The following is a 24,487-nucleotide window of genomic DNA, read 5'->3' as shown; positions in this document are numbered from 1 at the left end:
TCCTAAAATCCTTCTTATCCTTTATTGTTTTTATCCTTTTTTAGGCTTTTGGGTTTGGAACTCTACTGTCAAATTAATCACAAATTAAAGTCAAATTAAAGTCAAATTTGACTTTGACTTACCTGTATGCCTGTAGCTGCTACCTTCACACCGATTTTATTTTATTACAAAAGTAATTATTTTAACTTTTAAAAATTATTTCATTTTTATAATTGATTTTTAAAATCTCCATTGACTCGATAAAATGTGCTAGGTAAAATTTAGTTTTATTTTACAATGTAAACTCCAATTAAACAACAGGTAGCAGGGACACTGCAACAAAAACAAATCCGTCTTTATGTGTGGGCGGTGAATATATCGACGTTTTTCTAAAACTTTCCATATTTATACCGGTCGTGTTTACTCGATAAAAAGTGCAAACAGTGATAACTCGATAAGCGATTAGATTATAGATCTACCAATGCCATACATTTTAGTGCGAGGTAATCTAGCGGCTTATGGTCAAAGATTTCCGTGGAGAGTCTTGGTTTCTGGTTTGAAAACAGACGATATCGAACAATTAAAAAGATTCGCCTCAGGTGGATACTGTGACGATTCCACTATAGTGTATATGGTACATCCTTGTGTGATATTAACAGCTCTTGAAGTCTTAGGATATAGAGTAGTCGCTTCATCTTCTACTAGTGTAAAACAGGACTACAATGAGTATATGTGGACTATGAGAAAAGACTTTTCCGAGCCAGAACCAATTAGTGAAGAAAAATTACCTGAATTTAAAATAGATCATAAGTTAGAGAATAAGCTCTCACCTTCCGAAGAAATTTGAGGTTGATGGATACAAAAAAAATGGAGATACCAGCAGGTGTACTCATGTCTACTGGAACTTACGCATATGTGGCCATTAAGGGATCCTTATATGCTAACGACAGTGCTGTTTTTGGCCTTAACGAGGTAGAGACTAAGGCGTTGGTGAAAAAATTTTCAAATTCCCAGAGAGAGGTTATAAATGGAATATTACTATCTGCGTCGCCGATGCAGGTAGTTAACGCTTTGGGTCAATTAGGCTATAGGGTTGTCTGTACAACAGGAGAAACTGAAGTAGTATGGACAATGCAGAGGGAAGTGTAATTTCCGAATGTGTTCAGTTTGATTTGTGCCAGAATGTTCTATTCTAGATAAGTAGTTAAAATTAAATCAAAAAGAACAACATGCTTTCCATCTCTTTTTCGTAGAACAGTTTTCCAATAGTAAGTACAACAGTAAAAGATAATAACACATTATAAGATAATAATTAATTCTCAATTAATTTAAATGGTTCGTAGAGTATTAGTAAATATTTTGATGTTGTCAAAAAGGTTTATTTTTCGTTTCAAATGATTTTCTGTCATTTTTCTTTTTGGATTTAAAGTTTCTACAAAACTATTTTGTTTTTAGTGCAAAAGTCAATATTTGATTAGATAGATAAGATAACTCAACAATGAAGTTTAACTTGTCTCAGAGCTACCTAACAAAATTTGTTTCATGTAAATATTTACGTATTGATTGCTTAGTATGAAAACTTCCTATTCTGAGGAATTTCTGTAGAAAAACTGAATTTCTGCATACTCTAACCTAAAATATAATAGGCCATTCCAGGTCACCTATCTTTGACAGCGTCACGGAGGGGCAAACATTGTGTTTTCAGTGTACTTTTTGCTTTTTTCCCGTTTTATTAATAAAAAACTGCGGTTCTAACTGCAAAAATGTCGAATATTGGATATTATGACACTTTTACAGGGGATGTAAAAACCCGGTATAATTAGAAAATCGGTACAGTAAAAGCTCCTTATTCGCGCTTCCTTTATTCGCGTTTTTTCTAGCTCTCTGAATAGTTTTCGAAAAAAGCTGAAAAAATCTTTTTAAAATACAATGCAGGCTGTCACTGTAAACTGTCATTTAGGTATTTATTCTATTCATTTGTTTTGTGTAAATTGTATGTAATTATTATTGAGTTCTAAAACTGTTAATATATGAATTATTTAATGATTGTAATTATTGTAATTAGTATAACCGTAAATAAACTATTTATTTATTTATTTGTTTTCACTATTCGCGGATTAAAAAAATGCTACCTAATTCCTATATTCGCAGCCCAAGATTTCTTTATTCGCGGATTGAATTTTATATTATACGCAAATAAAAAGCATTTGGTACCATCTGTCAATAAATCAGCAAATCCACTAATAAAAAAATAAAATTGATCTTATTACAACTACACCTCTACTAGATTAAGTTTCCAAAAGCTATCGGCATCAGCAATTCCTTTAAGGTAACTCGCTGTTGCCGTTGTCGGTGTTTTTGAGACTGTAAATAATGAGAATGTTTAAATAAAATAAATTATTACTCAAAACATAGAGCATTCAGTTCTGCCGCGATTGCAGGTTCCATGCTTTGGCAAGAGCTGTATTGTGTGTTTATTGTTTTACTTTTTTATTATTGATGAAATTGCGGGTGGGATAGGACGAGATGGGTTCGAACAGTTATAATCAAGTGACGTCTAGGAGTTGCTTGAACCAGACTTGTAGGAAATGTTAAATTCACAACCCGTTGAAGAGGTTCAACAAGCACTGAAAATGTGACATTTAATTTAAAAAATCTTAGTGAATGTTTATGAATGGAAAATGAGCTTTGTGATTTCTTTATGAAAATTGATCCATTTATGGAAAGAGGCCCTATTTTTAAGAGGCAAAATGCTAATGCCAAGGCTGAACATCAGTCTGAATTGAAGCAATTTTTAAAAATTGCCAAGTAAGAGTTTACGAAATTCTTTAAACAATTGCTTAAAGCTGAAGATTATATGTAATTAATCAATCTGTATGGTCAAAACTTCGCCTAGGAACGTATCTATCCCCTATAACCCCATATAAATTACCATTCCATATTCACGATTTCCTTATTCGCGGCATATTTACGGAACATATACTTCGCGAATAAAGAGCTTCTACTGTATTAACCCACAACTCTCCTCGTTCTTTTGACAGTGCATTTAAAATAGCTCGATCTTTAAATGTGGTAGGTATTCTAAAAAACTCACTTTATCTCTTTCACCTGTCCCAAAACACTTTAAAACTGAACAAAACGCTGGCACTTTAACGATAATCTTAAATTAAACAATAGTTTTCTGCATTAAATGTACTTTGGTCACAAAGGTGTTTGCCCCTCAGGGCATCATCCTGGAATGGTCTATCCAGGGTGACGTCATTTGACAGCGGCTGAGGGGCAAACAACTTGTAAACAAAGTACGTTTACTGCAGAAAACCATTGTTTAATTTAAGAATACGATTAAAATACCAGCGTTTTGTTCAGTTGTGAAGTATTCCAGTAAAGGTAAAAGGATAAACTGAGTTTTTTTATTTAAAGATCGAGAAGTTTTAAATGCACAGTCAATATTTGACATTTTTGTAGTTAAAACCATATATTTTTTAAAATAAAACGAGTTAATAGCAAAACGAACACTGAAAGCACAATTTTTGTGCCTCAGCTACGCTGTCAAAGTCACGTGACCTGGAATGATCTAAATGTGCTCAGAATTAAAAATATGTAAAGATAGTTTTTTTTAGGTTATTGCAGAAATTTTGAAGATTTGATATGGACATAGATTTTGAAGTCAATAAGTAATTAAAAAAATTAACGAAATTGTATCGATGTAACGAAAAATAATCTGGGGAATTCCATCCGAATTATCTGGCAACAGATAGTACAGTCTTGAAAGTACGGTACTGTAGTGTCGTTCAATAAGATCAATTCACATAATTGCACATATGCAAGTCTGTCTGCAGTCAAATTGTATGATTTCGTTGGATACACAGTCACACACAATCAAAATTTTTGCCAATTCATTGAATTCTACAAAGTTGAACGAGTACCGTGGCTGGCCAGCTTTATAAAAGTAATTTCTACAATCAAATTTTGCTTTAGTATTGGTTGATTTATGTAAACCACCAATTACTTGATATATGCCACTTTATAAACTCTTGTTGTTTATATGGACATGTATCTATTATTCAGAAAAAAATTTAAAGTTTCTGCTTGGAGATGGATTTCATATTGTGCAGAAAAATTTATATTTTATATATTATATTCTTGAAAATGTAATGTGATGTAATGTAACGAGAAACATATTTTTTGCAATAATGCTGTAATTTTTACTCTGCTTTTTATATTATAGATAGGGTATAAACATATTGTGCTATTTATTAATAAGAAAGTGGAACAAAATAATAATATAGTAGGCAATATAATCTTTAACATCAAATACTAAATCTTTATTGTATATTAATGTTGTGCTTTTAAATATTTATTTCCTTTAAAAATTAATAACATAACCACTCTGCAGTGAAAACTTATATCCATTGTAACATTTCAAATAGCTGTGAAACATCATGAATTCTTTATTTAGTACAGCTTTTAGTCAACTAAGGACAAGCCTGGTAAATGTAATAGCCCGAAGACAGGTATATCGCAACTACGAAAACTCTGTGATCTATAAAATACATTTAATATACGAATTATTCCTTTCTTAAGTGATCTATGATCAAAAACTCCCTTTTAAGCATACTCAGTTTTTTGTTATTTCTGTCTTTCTACACCTGCTCTTATATAGCTTTATTAATATTTATTCTACAGCAAATTTTAGTAGAAATCACTATTTTTCCATCTTTACTAGAGTTTAATATGTTAGGGTGAACATTTAGTTGAGAAATAAGGCATAAAGTTCACCCTTAAAGAAAAATAAGGCTTTAATATCTAATTACAAAACTCATACAAAATGTATATATTTTGACCAAGATACTTTTTGGTATATAGCCCTATTAAGAGGTGGTTTACCTAATTGCATTTCTCTATAAATTTCTATCTTAACCATACTAATATTAATACAGTATACTCTCTCTGTAACGAACACGGCTTTCATTACGAGGTTTCACTTATAACAAGGTACATTAGGTGTCCCATGCAATTCCTATTGAACTACAACACCTCTATAACGAGGCATATTTGGTTATAACGAGGGAAAATGAGATCGAAGAACATGTTTCTTTACCTATTTTTGGCGAGGTGATGGCTATAAATAAATATTCCAGCTGCCTGTACACAGAAATGCCTAAAATCTGTGTGCTTATCGAGGTCTGACTCTTTCAAAAGTGCCATTCGAGCAATGTTTAGCGTCTTATATTGCTCGGAATGGCTTCGCTATAAGAAGTTTTTGTTTTATAAAACTCCATTTTCATATGTATGCACAATATTATTGTTGTCTGATATAACAAGGTCGGCTTATAACAAGGAAATTAGTTTGCCATTTCAATTCTCGCTATTGAGGGAGTCTACTGTATTAATCCTTTTCACAGCTATATCTCGTCTTTTTCTGACATACCTTTTTGCCATTTCTCGTACTTAAGCCTGGTACTGGGCACTCAAATATTTTTCGTATTGAATAATTTTCATATGGGCATCGAATATGATGTATGTGTCTCATTTTGCATCAATTGGTGACACACAGCCCTCTCATATCAAAGTTTTTGATTTCATTGATTGTCTTTCTTTGTTTTTAATCACTAAAGTCAGTGCCATACATCGTAGCAAATCTTAAGGTTCTTATAATGTTAATAAAATTTGTTTATGTAGTAAAATTGTGTTACTAGAACCCCTGAGGCGACTGTAATAGGATGGAACAAAGTTAGCCTGATATTTCAAAATTTTTAAATAGTTTATTTATACTTATATAAATCAGTTAAAAAATAAACGCTATTTTGAAAAACCAGCACCCACTAACTAATACCTTTAATATTCGTATTTGAAAAAACATTAGCATTAGCAAAAGATTAAACTAGAACTCACTTTTCAATAATAATGGACTTTTCTAATACTTCCGATTAGTAAGAAAATACTCTTTTACTCAATTAAACATAATCTATTTTGTCACATACAATTTTTACTATAGTACTATAGTCTGTTTTTAAACCAAGAGGAGTAATTCAAATTTCCTGCACCATTGTTTGTAATTGGTCTAACCTCTGGCAAGTTTACTCCACTGTTATTAAATTTTGACACTAATGACATTTATAAAATTTGACACTATTGGCAGTTCAGTGGTATATTAAATTATATCAACGATTTTTTGTATTTTCTGCGTTATTTCTTTAATTTTTAGATCTTTAGTCTGTTTTTAGAACTCTTTACTGACGTATTAGTATAATATAATATTTATGGATTACCATTAAAGGCCCATATGATCAACCAAAAAAGAAGACGTATTTGGTGATATTTCTAGTGACTTTCTTGGGTGTGAATCTGTCTTTTTAGTTTACTCCTCTTGGTTTAAAAGCAAAGCTTAGTGAGTTAAAGTTGACAATAACATAGTCAATGTCTTTGTATATTAATTCCATTGCATATATTACATATTATATACAGGATGTTTCACGATGACCTTATACTATCTACTTATATACAGTGTATCGCATTTAAGATGAAGACAGCCCTATATTTAGTATATCAAAATAAATACAGACTTGAAGTTTTGCACAGTCATACAGGTTGATGGTTCACATTTTTTAAGATAGTCAACTGAAATTTAAATTTTAAACCATTTATACCAGTTACACCGGAAATGAACAACAACTTTGGTATTTTAAATGGAACCCCCTAAAATTCTAGACAAAATATGTCAAATAGTTTTAAAGTACCTACTGGATACAAAAAAAAGTTCTTAATTATTTGAATAAAACACCCTGTGTCTGTTACTCATTAAGGAGTTACATTTTATTTAAGTATTTTGGGTTAAATCTTAATATTTTGAACCTAGGAATATTATAGTTAAACTTTTTCCAATTATTAATGAAACACCCTGTATATAAACAGTGAAATTGCTTTTAAATCAATTTTAAATGCCAAAATTATGGAATATAATGATTGATATTTCTACAAAATGTACAAATCACGGTTTTTACAAAAGTTATGTAAAAATGGAATTATGTTAAATATTTTCTTGTATGGCAACTGCATAATATGGTTCTTCTCAGAGGCTTTTTTCAGTGTGACGCAAGTGACAGAAAAAAAGGCACGTCCCTGATACATACACATGCATAACAGTTATTCCAGTTGTTGATAGATGGCGCTATAATCGAAAAAGAAATGATTTAGGTTTACCGATTTACTGATTCTTTACCTATTACATATCTATAGAACATGATATAATATTGTCATTAATGATGTAATATATGATTTTAATAATGTAGAGAATGATATCATAGCATGACATTTTAATTAAAACTGACAGTTGTCAGAATCGTAATCGTAATTTGGTATACAAACAAATCAATTGTGTTTATTTCATTTATAAGAAGGTATGTTCTTTGATTTGTATAGTTTTATAAATTGTACAGATTGTAGTCATATAGATAATACATAAATAATTTTTTGTTCGATTATAGCGCCATCTATTAACAACTACAATAAAATTTATTATAACATTTAAGATTATAAATGATTTTAATCACAGACGTATCTTTTTTTCTGTCACTTCCAATTTAATGCGTTAGAAAGGAACAAAAAAACTGTGACGCACTGAAAGATGCCTATGAGAAGAAGAATACCAATTAGAAAAGTAGCTCTGTAATCCAAAATGCGAATCTAAAGAGTAGAAATCATACAGCATGTGATTAAAAATGCAAAAAGATAAAACATCAGCTGATTTGGAGTTTATAATATTTCCTTTGTGACTTAAAAAAAATTAATGTTTAAGAATTATATAAAATCCATCAGCCCAAAGGAGAAAACGAATGGGAGAAAAACGAATGTTGGCTTGGAGTTGTTCTAACATTATTTTAATCAAGATAAGCAGCAAGTATTTGCATAATCAACTATGTTTGTAGGGAAAACTGAGTAAGTAATATAGAACTAATGTTTTTGTTTGTGTATTGAACTTCTTCTTCTTCAGCCTGTTTGCATCCAATCCTGGACAAAGGCCTCCCCGTGAGTTCTCCATTCTTGTCTGTTCTGTGCTATTTGGTACCAGTTTATCCCCATTTTTGCTTTGCTGTCGTCTAGCCATCGTTTTGTGGTCTTCCTCAACTATGACTGTGCTCGTGTGGTCTCCAATGTACAATGTTTATCGTCCACCTTTCGATGTTTTGTCGTGCCACGTGTCCTACCCAGGTCCACTTCATTTGCGCAATTCTTCCAATTACATTTTCCACCTTCGTCCTGCTTCGCACATCCTCATTTCGTATATATTCCCTCAGAGATATTCCTAACATAGCTCGTTCGATCGCCCTCTGTATCGTTCTCAATCTATTGGCTGATACCTCTGTAAGTGTCATGGTCTCCATTCCATAGGTTATACCTGGTAGAATACAACTGTTGAATACTCGTTTCTTTAGATTTATGGGTATCTTTTTGTTTTTCAACACATCACTGAGTCTTGCTACTACGCCAGTCAATGGGAGCAAGAATAGGATATTACCTCCGAATTCTATCCTACTGCATGGATTTTAATGAAATTTTGGAAATAGCCTCTACTTATCTCCTAATTCAAAGTCTACCCTATGCCGATGTGTGCTTTTTTCTTGGGGTGGTTCCCACCCCTTCTCAGGTGTCAAAATTTTTTTTTGGTTAAAATAACTGCGGAATTCGCTAGAGAACCTAATTCTAAGCAAAAACTGTTCTATATTTTTTTTTTTTTGAAAACTCAATACTTTTTGAGTTATTCCTGGTTGAAAATTGGCCATTTTCATTGAAACATAACACCTTTACGAACGATTTTTCGCAAATACTTTAAACACTATGCATCTAACTAAAAAACTATATAAAACATTTTTTTAGGTTTTATAAAATCAAAGAGACTCTTGCCTTCACAAATCTTCCACTTATAACACAAAAAGAGATAATATGGTAGGTGAAAAGAGTTTGTTTTTTGGTACATGCCCAAATTGGTGTATTCAACTTGAAATAACAGAGAAAGGGTCGATTTTAGATATATAATGTTATGAATACCTTTTGTAGTGCTTGAAAAAACCTTTAAAATAAGCAATATTAAAGATCCATTTCATTCAAACTAAGCGATATATGCTGCAAACAAAATTGATAACTAATGTATTTTAAGAAAAAATGAGAAGTAATTTTAACCCCCATCCACTAGAATGTAAATGCATCGTTTTCCTTCTACAATACCTTTTATTATAGTGCTACTTCTATGTTCAAAAAGTTGGACTGGTTTAAAATGAATGGTTTTAGAAAAAAATAAGATCAAATTATAGAGCGCATTTTTTAATTTTCTTAAAAATATTCCTTTTTCTCCATGTGACTTGAAAATGATAAGTGATACTGTAATGAAAAATAAAAACGAAATTTTTATCTAAAAGAACCCCACATTTTTGTGTGGTATCTTTTTTTCGTATCTCTTATCATTTTCGAGTTACATGGAGAAAAGGGAAGATGTTCAAGAAAATTTAAAAACGCGCTGTATAATTTGATCTTATTTTTTTCAAAATCCGTTAATTTTAAACCAGTCCAAATTTTTGGGCATAGAAATAACACTATAATAAAAAGTATTGTAAAAACAAAATGATGTATTTTAATTCTGATGGATAAGGGGTTAAATACAGGGTGTTAGTAAATAAGTATGAAAGATTTTAAGGGCTAATTCTACATGAAAAATTAATACCAGTTTGCTCTATAAACATATAGCCGCAAATGCTTAGTTTCGGAGATACGGGGTGTTGAAATTTTTATTTCAAACTGCCAATTTATTTATTGCTCTAAGACCAGTTGAGCTATGAAAATGAAATTTGGTGAGTTTTAGGAGGTAGTTATTACGAATTTTTTGACATACAATTTAAAATTTTGTATTCATCATTGGCGCACCTACGGGCAATGGTCTGAATTTTTTTAAAGAAAATATTAGTACCCCACTGAGATATTTCGAATTAAAAATTATTTTTAAATTCCACGTCTAATTTATGATAGAAAACGTTTCTTACCTTTTTTTCATATGCTGCACCGTTTTTATGCAGAAAAATAAAACATCTTGGGCGTATTTTTCATTTCTTAGCACATCATCAAGAACTATCCAATATAATAATACTAAACTAGAACAATAACAGAAAATATTACTAATAAGATTTCAACTAGGTGCAAAGCTACAAGAAATCATTTTTGAATTCCTCGTTAAATTTACGCCAAAAAATCTCTCTTGTCTTTTTTTCATACGAGGCGCCGTTTTTATACAAAAAATAAAACATCTTAATGCATAGCAATGGTAGTTTCCATATGCATAGAAACTTAGTTCAAATACTTTGTAAACGTTAAGATGTTTAATGTTTTTGCATAAAAACGGCACCGCATATGAATAAAAGGCAAGAAATATTTTTTGTCGTAAATTGAACGAGGAATTCAAAAATGATTTTTAGTTTAACATATCTCAAAGGCGTACCTACTATTTTTTTCTTCAAAAAATTCAGACCATTACCTTTACGCGCGCCAATGATGAATATAAAATTCTTCTGTTACCTGTAAAGGAGATCATTTTAAACATTTCTTGCAGCTTTGTACCTAGTTGAAATGGTATTAGTAATATTTTCTGTTATTGTTCTAGTTTAGTATTATTATATTGGATAGTTCTTGATGATGTATTAAGAAATGAAAAATATGCGCCAATATGTTTTATTTTTCTGCATAAAAACGGTGCATCATATGAAAAAAAGGCAAGAAAGGTTTTTTATCATAAATTAGACGTGGAATGTAAAAATAATTTCTAATTCGAAATATCTCAGTGGCGTACTATTTTTTTCTTTAAAATTATTCAGACCATTGCCCGTAGGCGCGCCTATGATGAATACAAAATTCTTAATTGTATGTCATAAAATTCGTAATAACTACCTCCTAAAACTCACCAAATTTTATTTTCATAGCTCAACTGGTCTTAGAGCAATAAATAAATTGGCAGTTTGAAATAAAAATTGCAACACCCCGTATCTCCGAAACTAAGCATTTGCGGACATATGTTTATAGAGCAAACCGGCATTAATTTTTCATGTAGAATTAGCCCTTAAAATGTTTCATACTTATTTACTAACACCCTGTATACTTCTCATTTTTTCTTAAAATACATTAGTTATCAATTTTTTTGTAGCATATCTCGCTTAGTTTGAATGTAATCGACATTTAATATTGCTCATTTTAAATGCCTTTTCTAGCACAACAAAAGTTATTAGTATCATTATACACCTAAAATCGACCGTTTCTCTGTTATTTCAAGTTGAATACACCGATTTGAGCATGCACCAAAAAACAAACTCTTCTCACGTACCATATCTTTTTTTGTATTATAACTAGAAGATTTATGAAGGAACGAATCTCTTTGTTTTTTTATAAGGTATAAAAATATTTTGTATAGTTTTTTTGTTAGATGCATAGTTTTTAAGGTATTCGCAAAAATCGGTCCGAAAAGGTGTCATTTTTCAGTGAAAATGGCCAATATTCAACCACGAATAACTCATAAAATATTGAATTTTCAAAAAATAATTATAAAACAGTTTTTGCTTAGAGGTTCTCTAGCCTCTTCTATGGCTATTTTAACCAAAAAAAATTTCACCCCCGAAGAGGGGGTGGAAGCCACCCTCTAAGATAAAATCGCACATCGTCATAAAGTAGACTTTATTTCTTAAGCTATTCCCTACTTACTGTGAAAATATCAAGTAAATCGATATAGTAGGATGGAATTCGGAGCCAAATACACTCATTGACTGCCCTATACTGCTGTGTATTGATCAGTTTGTTTAATAAGATAGTTGACTTGTTTACACATTTCACAAAATCAAAACGATTGTCTAATTTAAAAGCTGGCTTACCCCCCTCTATGTCTCAGTGGTAGGAGAGCTTACCTTTGGATCCAAGGGTTGTGAATTCGAATCCCAGCTTGGTAGGAAATTTTCCTTTATTAAAAATTAATACATAAAAATAATTTCTATCCTTGTGGGATCGGTACTCACCTGAGGGACGTTCGGATACAATTAGCGTCTGTTTGTAAAGGCAATGAAGTCAACTTTATCAAGTAACAAGACATTTACTCAACACACTACACATTACACTATTTGATTGCGAAATCAACCGTACCATGCCAATGGCCTAAGTTGTTGAGACATTTAAGCTAAATGTCAAAAAAGCTGACTACTTTTATTTTTATACATAATTCCATTTTTACAACTTTTAAGTAATTAGTACCTGAAAAGCACATGGTTCATTTAAGATATTTTTTGCGATATCAGTTGGACAAGTATCAAATCGACCGATTGTTATACCGAAATAAACTAGAGTAGAGGTTGTTTTTATAATTTAATATTCAAGATTCGTTGTCATTTATAGATTTAATTACTGGCGATTTTCGTACAAAAAGTTGTGATTCCAAAAGAACATTTATGTTTGTTTCATGGACTTCGAGAAGGTATTCGACCGAGTGCTTACAACACGATACATTTTTCGATTACCTACGGACAGCAGGACTTAACCACTACGATATAAGAGTGCTAAAATACTTATATTACAATCAAGTATCCAAATTGAAGATAGTCGTACTGAAAAACTACCCATCAAACGTGGGTAGAACAGAGTTGTGTTTTGTCGTTCAGTCTTTTTAATCTATACTCTGAAGAAATCTTTACGGAGGCTTTGGATGACAGACAAGAGGGAGTAAGGCTAGGCGGAGAAGCAATCAACATCAGATGAGCTGACGATACCGCCGTTCTTGCAGAAAATTTACAAGATCTCCAGACATTAGTAAATCTAGTCAGTGAAGCTAGGATCATGGCTGAAAAGACAATAAACCTTATCAATACTTTTAAAAGAAAGATATTAAGGAGGATACTGGGACCCATTTGCTATAATGATATATGGAGAATAAGGTTCAATCACGAGTTATACCAATATTACAGAGAACCCTCTATAGCACATTATGTAAAAATACAAAGATTGCGCTTTGCAGGTCACCTTATAAGAATGGACAACGACAGAATACCTAGTAGAACGCTTAGCGGAACTACGGTGGTACGTCGGCCAGTAGGAAAGCCAAAGAAGAGGTGAATAGACGAAGTGAGAACCGATGCTAAAGAGATATTGAGAATGGACAACTGGAGGAGACAGAGATTCTTGGAGGCAGATGCTGGGGGAGGCCAGGGTCCGACTTGGGCTGTAGCGCCATAGGAAAGAGAGAGATAAGCTAGTTATCGGAGAGACCTTAAATTAACATTTCAAAGACAAAGGGGATGGCAGTTGGAAAGATTAATATAGATCAAGATGTGTTTCCTCTTAATGGAGAGGAGATGGAACGGCGGATCCAACCTTGCAAGGTGGGGGTAATGAAATGCAAATTTTCTCGTGTCTGGCGTACGCAGGATTTTTTTCGGGATGGGCTGTTATTTTCTTATTCTTCATGTACCGTGTCCTTTCAGAACGTTGGTTAACATCATAGGTATCTTAATTTTATTTATTGCCACCTAAATTAACGTTCTTCTTCGTCCTGGACTGCGTTTGCCTGCTATTTTCACTTGAATAATATTTTGTAGCAACCTATATTTGGGACCTCTCATTAAACGTCAGAAATAATCCAGCTATCTCTTCTTGATGCTTCTTATAATCGCAGTAGTCTTGCTCTTGCTGAGACATTCTAGTATTGTGGTTTCGAATCTTCTCCATCCAAAAAACTCTTAAAATTCTTCTATTGCACCACATTTCGAGAGCCTCAAGCTCAAGACCATTTAGATCAATTTTATTCACAGTCCAAGACTCGATACCATACAGTAAGACCGAGAACACGTAGCAGCGAAGTAGTCGGTTCCTTAATGCCAATTTTAGGTCTCTGTTACATAATACTTTGGACATCCTTCTAAAAGCGGCTCTTATTCGGGGGGTTTTAATTAAATGATCAAATTACCATAATATAGCACCAGCAATTACTATTTTTATCTGGTCTCTGGCATTGAATTGAATAGATGGTAATAAACAGATTTATTGTGGGACTTTTTCATTTATTATGTTCCAAAACTTTTAATAATTTTCGATTTCAAGGAATTCTGCCATATTTATGTTTGAGTTATTCAGTTATAAACAGGACACAAAATTCACTGTTTATCTTCAATCGTAATCTCTTTCTTAAAAACAGTGTCAGTAGACACCAGGCGAGGTCTCAAGGAGGGGGCAATTGACTCCATTGACCCCCCCCCTTGGATCCGCGCCTGGGATATAGAAGGTGTAATGTAAACCATTTTAAATACATGGGCAGCTCGTTAAATGTAAATGGTGACTGATGATAAGGTAATAACCAAGGTCGAAATTATCACGTAAGGCTTTTATGACTTGAAACTAGTTTTATGTAACAGAAATATGTTGATGTATATTCGTAAGAAAGTCCTGAAATGTTATGTGTATTCCATCCTATTATGTGGTTGTAAGACATGAACATTAAAACTCACAATGCTTAACACATTAAAACCATTCGAATTGTGGTGCTACCGACGGATCCTAAAAATATCGTGGGCTTCACAAACTTCCAGTGAATATGTTCTTAAAATGAGGAATGCAGATATCTGCTGATAAACATCATAAAGAGGAGAAAAGAGAAAAACAGAATAGTTCAGTCATATAATTAGAGGACCTAAATACCATCTACTTCGTCTTATAATACAAGGGAAAGAGATATATCTGCGTAAGATTAGACAGTGGTGTGGCTCCATAGTAGAAGAATTAATTCGTGCAGCAGCCGCTAGAAAAGGGTTTCAGGAATTTGTAAACATTTGTATACATACACGGCACCATAGAGAAATAACAACAAGTTATTTGTTGTTATTTCTCTATGCACGGCACCTAAAGAAGAATATTATATCATGCACATATATCTATTTGAAACATACATTTCAATTCTTACATACTTACGGCCGGTTTCACAAAGTAAAGTTAACTTGTGGTTAAGAGATAACCAGAGGTTCCCCCATTATAATATATTGGGGTGACCTCTGGTTATCTCTTAACTTGACTTTGTAAAACCGGCCGTTATGGTTAAATGAAAAAAACCTAACTTATCATGTATCTCAGTAATTCAACGCCTCACTATTTGCAAAGTTAGCGTTATCAGCAATAACCAATCAATATTTATCTTTTTTGTTTGCGAAATACTTAATAGATATCAAAAAATTCAATATACATATCAAATTAATACTGTTACATCTACAATGTTGCCAAATGGATACCAGCACGGTTTGAGAAGTAGAGGTGATGGTATAGGAAGGAAATATAGTAGAACGGTCAGATTTGTAGGTTTTATTAGTTATGCTTTAAGCTATAGTGCGGCGGCTAGTTTTTTCTGGTAATTAAATACGTAAATAAAAATATTTCTTTTACTTAGGTATATATCGTTAAAGCAGGACATATCGTATGTGCTAAAATTAATTTTGACCATTTTTATTTACATTTAACCTTACAGACAGGGACCTTCCCTTTTACCACATGTTTGCATTGATAACTGATGTAGAATAGCTTTCGTAATTAATCTTGTTATTGTTAGATTTATTGATCCCAAAAGGACTTTATAAAAACATAGTTAAATTTAAAATTAACTTAAGTATACAGTTCAACATTTTTAAAGTTCAGCAATACATACAAGGATGTCCCAGCTCTTTTTTTATTTATTTTAAAAATGCAAAATTTAAAAATATTTTTTTAAAACGAAAGTCATTTTAATATTACGCTTGTAATTGGTTGGAATTTGAATTGCACAACACAACAATTAAAATAAAATACTGATATAGCCGGTTCGCTAAACGCAGACACAACTGGCTAGTGATGTTAGTAGGTAATTTTTTGTATTTTGCCAAAATTGGCAAAATTACTAACTAGTAATTATTAACTATCTAGTAATTTTTTTTACTACTAAAATTACTAATTACTTACTAAAATCACTAGCCAGTTGTGTTTGAGTTTAGCGAAACAACCATACACATTACACTCTTAATTAACCTAAGGAACTCTAATTGCTTAATCTAAGAAACTGCTCCCAAATTAAACGGTTCGCAGTTTGCACAGACCGAATTCAAATCGGTTGGTAAGCAGAGAAGGGTTCAAACGTGCCTCTCTTAAAGTATTTCTATTATATTTCTTATTACACTATACTTTGTGTTTCTTTCCCCTAAATTAGTATGTTCCAATTGGTATCGTAAGCACCTTAATACGTTTTATTAAAATATAATTACACTTTTATCAAAAAAAAAAACTTTTTACAATACCACGTTTTTATTATTTATAGGACACAATATAAAGTTATAATCTATTGTATTGTTTCGATTCGTATGTCGTGAAAAAATTGTGTAATCGATTTTAAAGTCCTAAATTAAAGAAAATGTTTCACACACAATTTTAAGGGAAATATTAGAAATGATTTATTCATCCAAATATGTTCACTAATCGCTTTTATATATTTAAACTGCACCTTTTCGCACAAAAACTTGAAAATTTTTAATTTTAATAAAATATTAATTAAATAAAGTAAGTTTTATTTTTGAGAATTTTTATGTGAACAAACAGCGAGGCAATTTTAAATATTCATTAGCTATTACAAATGAATAGAAAATTTTACGTGACATATAAAGTAACGTCATCTATTGAGAAAAGTGAGAACTAATTTTACGATGTAAAATTTAAAATGGCTTAAAATTCCAAATAAAACTCAACGCATCCAGGTAAAAGGTGTTGAATATTGCACTGTCATCGAGTTCTGAGGTATTCGGAAAATTTCAGATCTCTAGCTAGTCGGGAAGTATGTTTAAAATCGAGTACACGATTTTTTCTGGACAAAGTGACAAAAAGAGCAGGCGAAGTATATAAAAACGTGGTAATAAAAATAGATGTGCACGATAAAAATTTGTCAAAATCTTATGTATTATTTATATTTGCAAAATGTACACCCTTGACCATGGGCGCTCATATACAAATTTTTAGGGGGGCAGACGTGAAGATGTTGTACATTATATTTTGTATACTTTGGATGACAACATACAATATCCGCCACCCTACTAGACACATAGGAACATTGAGCTATTACAGTCCTGGACCCTTCACTTGTTCCAATGTTTATTTTTATGCCTAGAACGTCAGAAAATGTATAGAAACTGAATATTAACATAGAAAGATGACAATTAATAGATCAGCTGTATTTGACGTTTATACTTAGTTGTCATTTTGTTAAAGTTGTAAAAGTTTTAAAGTATTGTAATATTCTTGGTGTTTGCATAAAGTTATTTTAAAACAGAGTAACAATACTATAATTAATGTATTTTTTGTATGCAAAAACAATTATTTTGAATAGTTTCTTAACAGTAACATCTGACTAGTTTTGATGGGATCCACAATTTTACTAAAAAAATGATTTTATCAACGTTTCGACGCCCAAATCGGGTGTCGTTGTCAATTCATAAATATTGGCAATATCATTTTAAAGTCTTCTACTTTAAAATGTATAATATATGTCTGAATTGCCGCTATAAATGAGTCAGATTAAATAAATTATTAGAAGTATTTTTTTTACTAAGCAACAACATTTTTGTTTAATTCATTAATATTTTTTGTATCTTGACAACGACACCCGATTTAGGCGTCGAAACGTTACTAAAATCATTTTTTTAGTAAAATTGTGGCTTATTTCCCATCAAAACTAGTCAGTAGGGCTTTTCATTCACAGTCATTTGTTTCGAGCTTCTGTCACATGTCGTATAATCCGTGTATATTAATATTATACACAGATTATACAACATATGACAGAAGCTCGAAACAAATGACAATCGATGAAAAGCCCTATTGCAAAAATGCCACAAGAAAATAGCTTCAGAAGAGTAACATCTGAGAACGGATCGGATAGCATCGGATAAGCATAGCAGTTATGTACCTACATATGTATCTAGTAGCGTGGTGCTTACTATATAGTTTGAAGCACCCGAAAATGTAGGGAGGGTGGCACGGCCTCCATGCCCATTTGTAACAAAAATCGAAACAATAACATTCAGGTACATTTTAAACGAACACTATTTTTAATTTATATCTATTTTACATTTTCCACAGTAGATACACATAATTATAAAAAGACTGATATCTAAAACCCAAAAAATGTGTGATCATAACTGTAAGTGTTCCGCCCATCCAGTGGCGTCTCAATCTTTAGACGAAATGGATTTCGAAAGGGGTATTTGGTATGCAGCTCAGTATGGTGACCTAGAGAGAGTCAGGAAACTAGCCAACGAGAGGAGATGTGCAGATGAGAAAGATTCAGCGGGTTATACTGCTCTTCACTACGCAGCACGAAATGGCCATCTGACAGTTTGTTTGTTTTTGTTGGACAATGGTGCAGATGTTAATGCTGTTACCAAAGGAGGAGCTACAGCATTATGTCGAGCAGCAACTGCAGGTAAAGTTTAAAAACTGGTTATATAATAATAATAAATAATAATGGAGTTTATTCGTAACAAAAAAATTGTACATAACAAAATAAACTCAGTTTCTCACTGAAGTTGTAGGTACAACTTTTGCATGAGAGTTAAATTTTGATGATATTAAACACTAATTAATTTTAAAATTTACAAAAAGGAATCAAATAAATAAAGTCTTTTCGTTCATTGGTCTCCAAATTTGGGCTCCTCCTCTTACTAATTTAGTTACTTTTAGATGTTGTTTATCGGACCTACGAAAATATCTCATAAAATTCAGGAAAGTATGGTAAAACATTTCCTATGGGACTCTTCTGGCGGGACTTCGTTTTCTAAGAGAATTATCATTACTTTTTGAATGTTTTTATCACATATTACATTTTTACAATAATTTTTACAATTTTACAATATGGAATAAGTTTTTTCTTCTTTTTGTGTGGGGATGTGCCTGTTTTTCTCAATGTTTCTCCAGTAACGTATGATCCTAAAGTTTTGGGAAAAATTTCACCTGGTCTGATTGAGAAGCAAAATGCATTTAACAAAGAAGGCCATGGAATTGAAATGTCATCAGTTATTGACATTTAATAAACAAAGCAGAATATTTTGGTTTGTGCTCTGCAAAAGTCTTATAAAATTGATATTCGTCGAGGTGTTTATAATATGGTTGGGCGAATGTCGAAACGAGATATTGTTAATATTTATCGAGATCAAAACATAAGCAAATCGACAATTTATCGCACAATCAGAGAATGTGAAGAAGGGATACCATGTGTTAACTTGCGTAAAAGTGGCCGACCGCGGATTTTGAACCATATAAGAGAGGCAAGACTGATTGAAGCAGCTAAGAACAAAATTGGGGTCTCACAGCGAAAACTGGCCAGAAGATTTCATGTTGGAAAGACTACAGTATACAGGACCCTATCGAGTAACAATATTATCTACCGGAAAAGAAGGAAAGCTCCAAAATACACAGAGGATCAATTAGAGAGAATTCCGAGATGTTGCCGCGCGTTAACCTTTAACTACACGCGCTGGCGTATTTTGTACGCCAGATATAAGAATTCTACTGCAAATATATTTAAAAATTTAATTTTTGACCTTGTTTATCTACCTAACCTATCACTGGAATGTGCTTTACAATTTGGTTTTAGTTTCGTTATAATCGGCTTTCTGGGAAGATCGTAATTTACATTTGAGTATTTGTTGTTTCCGGTGGTGGACAATATACGCCACAATTATATTAATATAAGTGGTAATATAAGTACATATTTCATTTGTTTTTAAGTGATTATGGCACAAAATATAGTTTTCTTTATAAACAATACTTTTTCTCATGTAAAAAATCACATTTCAAAAAAAAAATTAGTTATTTTATTTATCATGGAATCAGATTCCAGTTATAAATCCCAATTGGCTTACTGCGAAGGAACCCCAAGTATTCGCTGATGGCGAATAAGGTTTATAACAAACAACTAAGTGTATTTTTTCAAAAAAAAAAACAAATCCACTGTTTTTAAGTATATTTTCTGGTGGCGTACAAAGTACGCCACGCGTGTAGTTATGTTATAACTTAATGCGCGGGTAGTTAAAGGCGAGTGCATTTCGTCAACAAGTTGATCGTGATGGACGATAAAAAATATTTTACTTTGTCCAACTCTGAGATGAAGGGTAACGATGGGTTTTACACGAACGATTACGAAAATGTACCTGATGAAATAAAATTCAAAAGTAAGAAAAAATTTGAGGACAAAATTTTGGTATGGTGTGCAATTTCTGAGGCTGGCTTTATCTCACAGCCCTACATTGGTGTTGTTCGAGGCGAAGCCTTAAACGCAAATATTTATATTCAAATATGTCTCTCTAAATTGCTTCAGTTTGTGAACACACATCATGCAAATGATCACAAGGGACTGGTACGAAACTAACAACATTACCTTTGTACCGAAAGCAGACAATCCCCCCCAACCTACCTCAGGCTCGTCCAACTGAAGAGTTCTGGGCAATATTAAGTCGGAAAGTCTATAATAACGGATGGGAAGCACAAAGTCAGGAACAGTTAAGACGCCGCATATATACAAAAATTAGAGAAATTGACGCCGAGGTCGTCCAAAGGATGATGCAACGTGTCAGGGAATTATTAGGCAAATCGAAAATAATGGTCCCTTGTCTGTCATTTGAATTTTGATTTATAATAAGGATAGTTAAGTTAAATTGTTGAATAATTTAATAAAAATATAAGATTATTGTGGTCAGAGTTATATGCTTTTGAAATTTTTCCCAAAACTTTAGGACCATACGTTACGTTGTCGTTCCATCGTTTTCGTAGTCTTCCCATTGATCCTCTTCCTATGAGGGAACCGTCTCTCGCTGTCCTTACTACTCTATTTGTCGACTTTCGACTTATGTGGTCGTTCCATTCTACTCTTCTGTCTCTTACCCAGTTGTTAATGTTCTCCACCTTGTATCTTCGTTGTATATCTCTACTTATAGCTCTGTCCCACATTGTCCTACCATTTATTTTTCGAAGGGTTTTCATCTTTGCTGTTTCTAGCATTCTTTTTGTCCTCTCTGTGTCATGTCGTGTTTCTGCACGTATGCCATTATTAGTCTGATGACTGTTTTGTAAATTATACCTTTCATTTCTTTTCCGATAAGTATTTTTATGTATCGATATTGTTTCATTCAGGCAACCTGCAGCTCTGTTTGCTCTATTCACTTGATCTTCCACTTCTGTTTCGAGCTTTCCATAATTCCATAGCTAGATAGTGTGATGCCTAGATATTTAAACTCAATTACTTGTTCTATTATCTGACCTTCCAGCTCTAATTTAGGTACATCTTAGTAGATTTGATATACGTTGTAAATCGTCTTCACTTTGAGAGATTAGTATTGCATCGTCTGCATATTATTTTAAGGAGATTGTTTTAAGTTGTTTTTATCCCATTTAGTATCATTTTTTGGACAATAGATGACTCAAGGAATTCCCCTGTGGTGTGTGGTATCCCATTGCCGGCTTCAATTGGCTCAATTAGTTCTTCTTCTACTCTTAGTTTGTGTTGTTCTTCTCTCATGCGTACAATAAATGGATAACGTCCTTTACTTGAGTCTGTCAAATGGCTTCTTAAGGTCCACGAAACATAAGTATGCCGGTTTATTGTATTCTAATGATTGCTCTTGAACTTGTCTCATTATAAATATAGCGTAGGCTCAGTAAAACCTCTTCTATGTCGGCACCTTGATCTGAAGAACTAATACCGGCAGTACGCAATTGGTAATTCACCAGTGGTGGATGTGGGTTTTCCCTGTTAAAACCCGTACGTTTCAACGCGACTGGCAATGCAAGAGTGGTGGTCTAGCGACTGGGAACCTTGCGCGGTCGCCATGCACGTTGAAAGATTTTACTTCCAATTTTTCGGAGAGTAGTTCTACTGTCCCTCTTTATACTGTGGCGTCGGTGCATAATTTTTCCGACCTAAAACCATATTGTTCTTCTGTTAAATAATTTCATTCATTTTGTTTGTTTTATCTTTGGTTGTTAATTTTAATGTTGTGTTTAATAAGTCCTCTGTAATTCTCCGGATCCGATTTGTCTCCTTTTTTGAAGTAGGAGAGGTATTAGAATGCTTGATCTTCATTCTTGTGGTATTCTTTTTTGTTCTCTTTTGGATTAGTTTTATTAATTGTTTGGTTAGATCTTGTCTTCTGCACTTCAGGAGTTCATTATATTCTGTCCTCTCCTGGCGATTTTCTATTTTTTAGTTTCGTTAGCTTCCTTTACATCTCCCTCCTTAATGTTTATTTCTTCGTTTGTCGTCACTTCAGGTGTTGGTTGTTCATTATCGTCACCTTTAGCAAATAGAGATAGAAAGTAGTGTGCTCATGTTCCTTCTGAATGTGTTTTGTTTTTATTAGTTCGTTCATCATTTTCCTTTGTCTTTTGTCCTCTGATCATTCTCCATATTTCTTTTTGTGTTCTGTAGAAGTCGTGTTCCATCTTTTTAAGAACCTCTTATAGTTTTCCATTTTTATTTGTCTGACTAAAGTATTCGTTTCGTTTGTGATTCATGTATAGTGCTTGTTGTGTTTGTTTTGTTCTGTATTGTAAAAAGGCTTTATTGTTTTCTTCACAATCTATCTTCATTTCCTCTGTAAACCAGGGGGGGGGGGTTTCTTTTTTGATATGTTAGTACTCGTTACTTTCCTCTCACCAAGTGATTCTGTTGTTGCGTTAATTATGTTATCTTTGATTTTTCCCAGCTTTCCTCGATGTTATCGTTTTCTAATATTTCATTCGCAGCAAGCTTCTCTGATATTCTTGTTCTGTATAAGTATTCCCTGGTTTCAGTATATAGTTCTTCGATTCTTATGGTCGCTACCTATATCTGTTAAGTTGGGGCATCTTATGTCGATTATTTTCGATCTATGTATATCTCTGTTTCTTTCAACATAATAAATTGTTAAAAAACTCTAACAAGAAGTAAAACCACTTCTATGTAAATTGGTATATTTATTAAAACTTAAAAATCCCAATGGATTGAATAAAATATGTCCAATTCAGAACGTTTTCAGACCTATCGGTCCATCATCAGTGAATGTGCATACTTGCTAAATAGCCCCAGAACCAAACAATGGTTGAATTTAAAATTCGATTTACATTATTTAAAAATAATATTCAACAGGCTAAACGCCGATGTTACAGGATATTGCCTATGGGAACATGGTGAAACCCTACCAAAACCTCAATCAACCTGATTGAGGTTTTGGTCAAATCACCTCAATCAACCCTACCAAGTTGATTGAGGTTTTGGTAGGGTTTCACCATGTTCCCATAGGCAATATCCTGTAACATCGGCGTTTAGCCTGTTGAATATTATTTTTAAATAATGTAAATCGAATTTTAAATTCAACCATTGTTTGGTTCTGGGGCTATTTAGCAAGTATGCACATTCACTGATGATGGACCGATAGGTCTGAAAACGTTCTGAATTGGACATATTTTATTCAATCCATTGGGATTTTTAAGTTTTAATAAATATACCAATTTACATAGAAGTGGTTTTACTTCTTGTTAGAGTTTTTTAACTATATGGTATACAGCCAACCTAGGGAACTTCCCTTTTAGTTAATAAATTGTTGTTTGACTGTCATTAATGCTTTATAATTTTTACATTCCAGGCAAAGAAGATGTGGTAGATCTCTTACTGTCAAAAAAAGCCGATCCCTTCATTCAAGATTCTGATGGTAAGACAGCCCTACATCGAGCGACGGAAAACAAACATTTTGAAATTTGCAAAAGACTGTTGAATGTGGCACCTTCGCTTTGCGAAGTGGCAGATAATCGAGGGAATAAGGCAGCTGTCAGGAACTGATCAAAAATACGGCCTAGATATTTATTAAATCTATTTTCAAATCGTTTTATTCGTTTATAATTATTGTATCGGTGCACTAAATTTATTAAAAAATTTAGACAGTAATTTGGTGTTTTAATAACTTATTCTCACAATATTTTCTGCTCACAGAGCAGAGATACCACAATATTGGCACACCAATATCACAATACCGATTTTTAAGAAAGGACAAAGATCATGTCGGGACAACTACAGAGGAATAACTCTTAAATACGATAATGAAGTTATTTACAGGCATACTCAAGGATAAATTACATATAATCATATATAAAGAACAGCAAGGATTCAGAAAAGACAGGTCAACAACGGACGCAATATTTGTTATGAAACAAGTGAAAGAGAAGTCAATAGAATATAACATACCCGCATATATTTGCTTCGTAGACCTAAAGCATTGTTTCCACCGGAGGAACAAATAGCAACATGTAGCAACATTTTTGTTGCCTGTGTTTCTTCTTGTTTGTAAATTTAGGAACTTATTAGCAACAAATGTAAACTTTTTATTTCCACTGACAGAACTTTTTGTTTCCGGTCGTTTCTGATAACTGAGAGAGAGCAACTTAGTGTTTCCACCGCGGTTGGTAA

At 32.7% G+C, this 24,487-nt stretch overlaps 3 protein-coding genes across 5 annotated transcripts; all 3 read left to right on the top strand.

The window, feature by feature from the left end:
- Positions 1-124: 124 nt before the first annotated feature.
- LOC114339947 (ankyrin repeat domain-containing protein 39) lies at positions 125-23,968 on the top strand. Of its 3 annotated transcripts, none has more exons than XM_028290635.2 (3): positions 125-253; positions 18,133-18,475; positions 23,670-23,968. In XM_028290635.2, exons 2-3 carry the CDS (start codon positions 18,178-18,180, stop codon positions 23,861-23,863), a joined length of 492 nt encoding a protein of 163 aa, XP_028146436.1. In that variant the 5' UTR covers positions 125-253; positions 18,133-18,177; the 3' UTR covers positions 23,864-23,968. The 3 variants fall into 3 exon arrangements, with proteins under 3 accessions (XP_028146436.1, XP_050503307.1, XP_028146435.1); XM_050647350.1 differs by having other exon boundaries at positions 156-172; XM_028290634.2 differs by lacking the exon at positions 125-253 and adding an exon at positions 14,080-15,388.
- On the top strand, positions 248-4,301 carry LOC114339949 (uncharacterized). The gene is made up of 2 exons (XM_050647351.1): positions 248-1,247; positions 3,600-4,301. Exon 1 carries the CDS (start codon positions 461-463, stop codon positions 824-826), a length of 366 nt encoding a protein of 121 aa, XP_050503308.1. The 5' UTR covers positions 248-460; the 3' UTR covers positions 827-1,247; positions 3,600-4,301.
- Positions 824-4,301, top strand: LOC114339950 (uncharacterized). Its single transcript, XM_028290637.2, has 2 exons — positions 824-1,247; positions 3,600-4,301. Exon 1 carries the CDS (start codon positions 832-834, stop codon positions 1,126-1,128), a length of 297 nt encoding a protein of 98 aa, XP_028146438.1. The 5' UTR covers positions 824-831; the 3' UTR covers positions 1,129-1,247; positions 3,600-4,301.
- Positions 23,969-24,487: the final 519 nt, after the last annotated feature.

Source organism: Diabrotica virgifera, chromosome 3, assembly GCF_917563875.1.
Source record: "Diabrotica virgifera virgifera chromosome 3, PGI_DIABVI_V3a".
In the NCBI taxonomy this organism is placed as follows: domain Eukaryota; kingdom Metazoa; phylum Arthropoda; class Insecta; order Coleoptera; family Chrysomelidae; genus Diabrotica; species Diabrotica virgifera.
This window is presented reverse-complemented; position numbering and strand designations above follow the sequence as displayed.

Coding starts and splice junctions, on each gene's coding strand:
- LOC114339949 (XM_050647351.1), top strand. CDS start 461: ATGCCATACATTTTAGTGCGAGGTAATCTAGCGGCTTATGGTCAAAGA.
- LOC114339950 (XM_028290637.2), top strand. CDS start 832: ATGGATACAAAAAAAATGGAGATACCAGCAGGTGTACTCATGTCTACT.
- LOC114339947 (XM_028290635.2), top strand. CDS start 18,178: ATGTGTGATCATAACTGTAAGTGTTCCGCCCATCCAGTGGCGTCTCAA. Junction 18,476..23,669: donor ATGTCGAGCAGCAACTGCAG/GTAAAGTTTAAA, acceptor TTTACATTCCAG/GCAAAGAAGATGTGGTAGAT.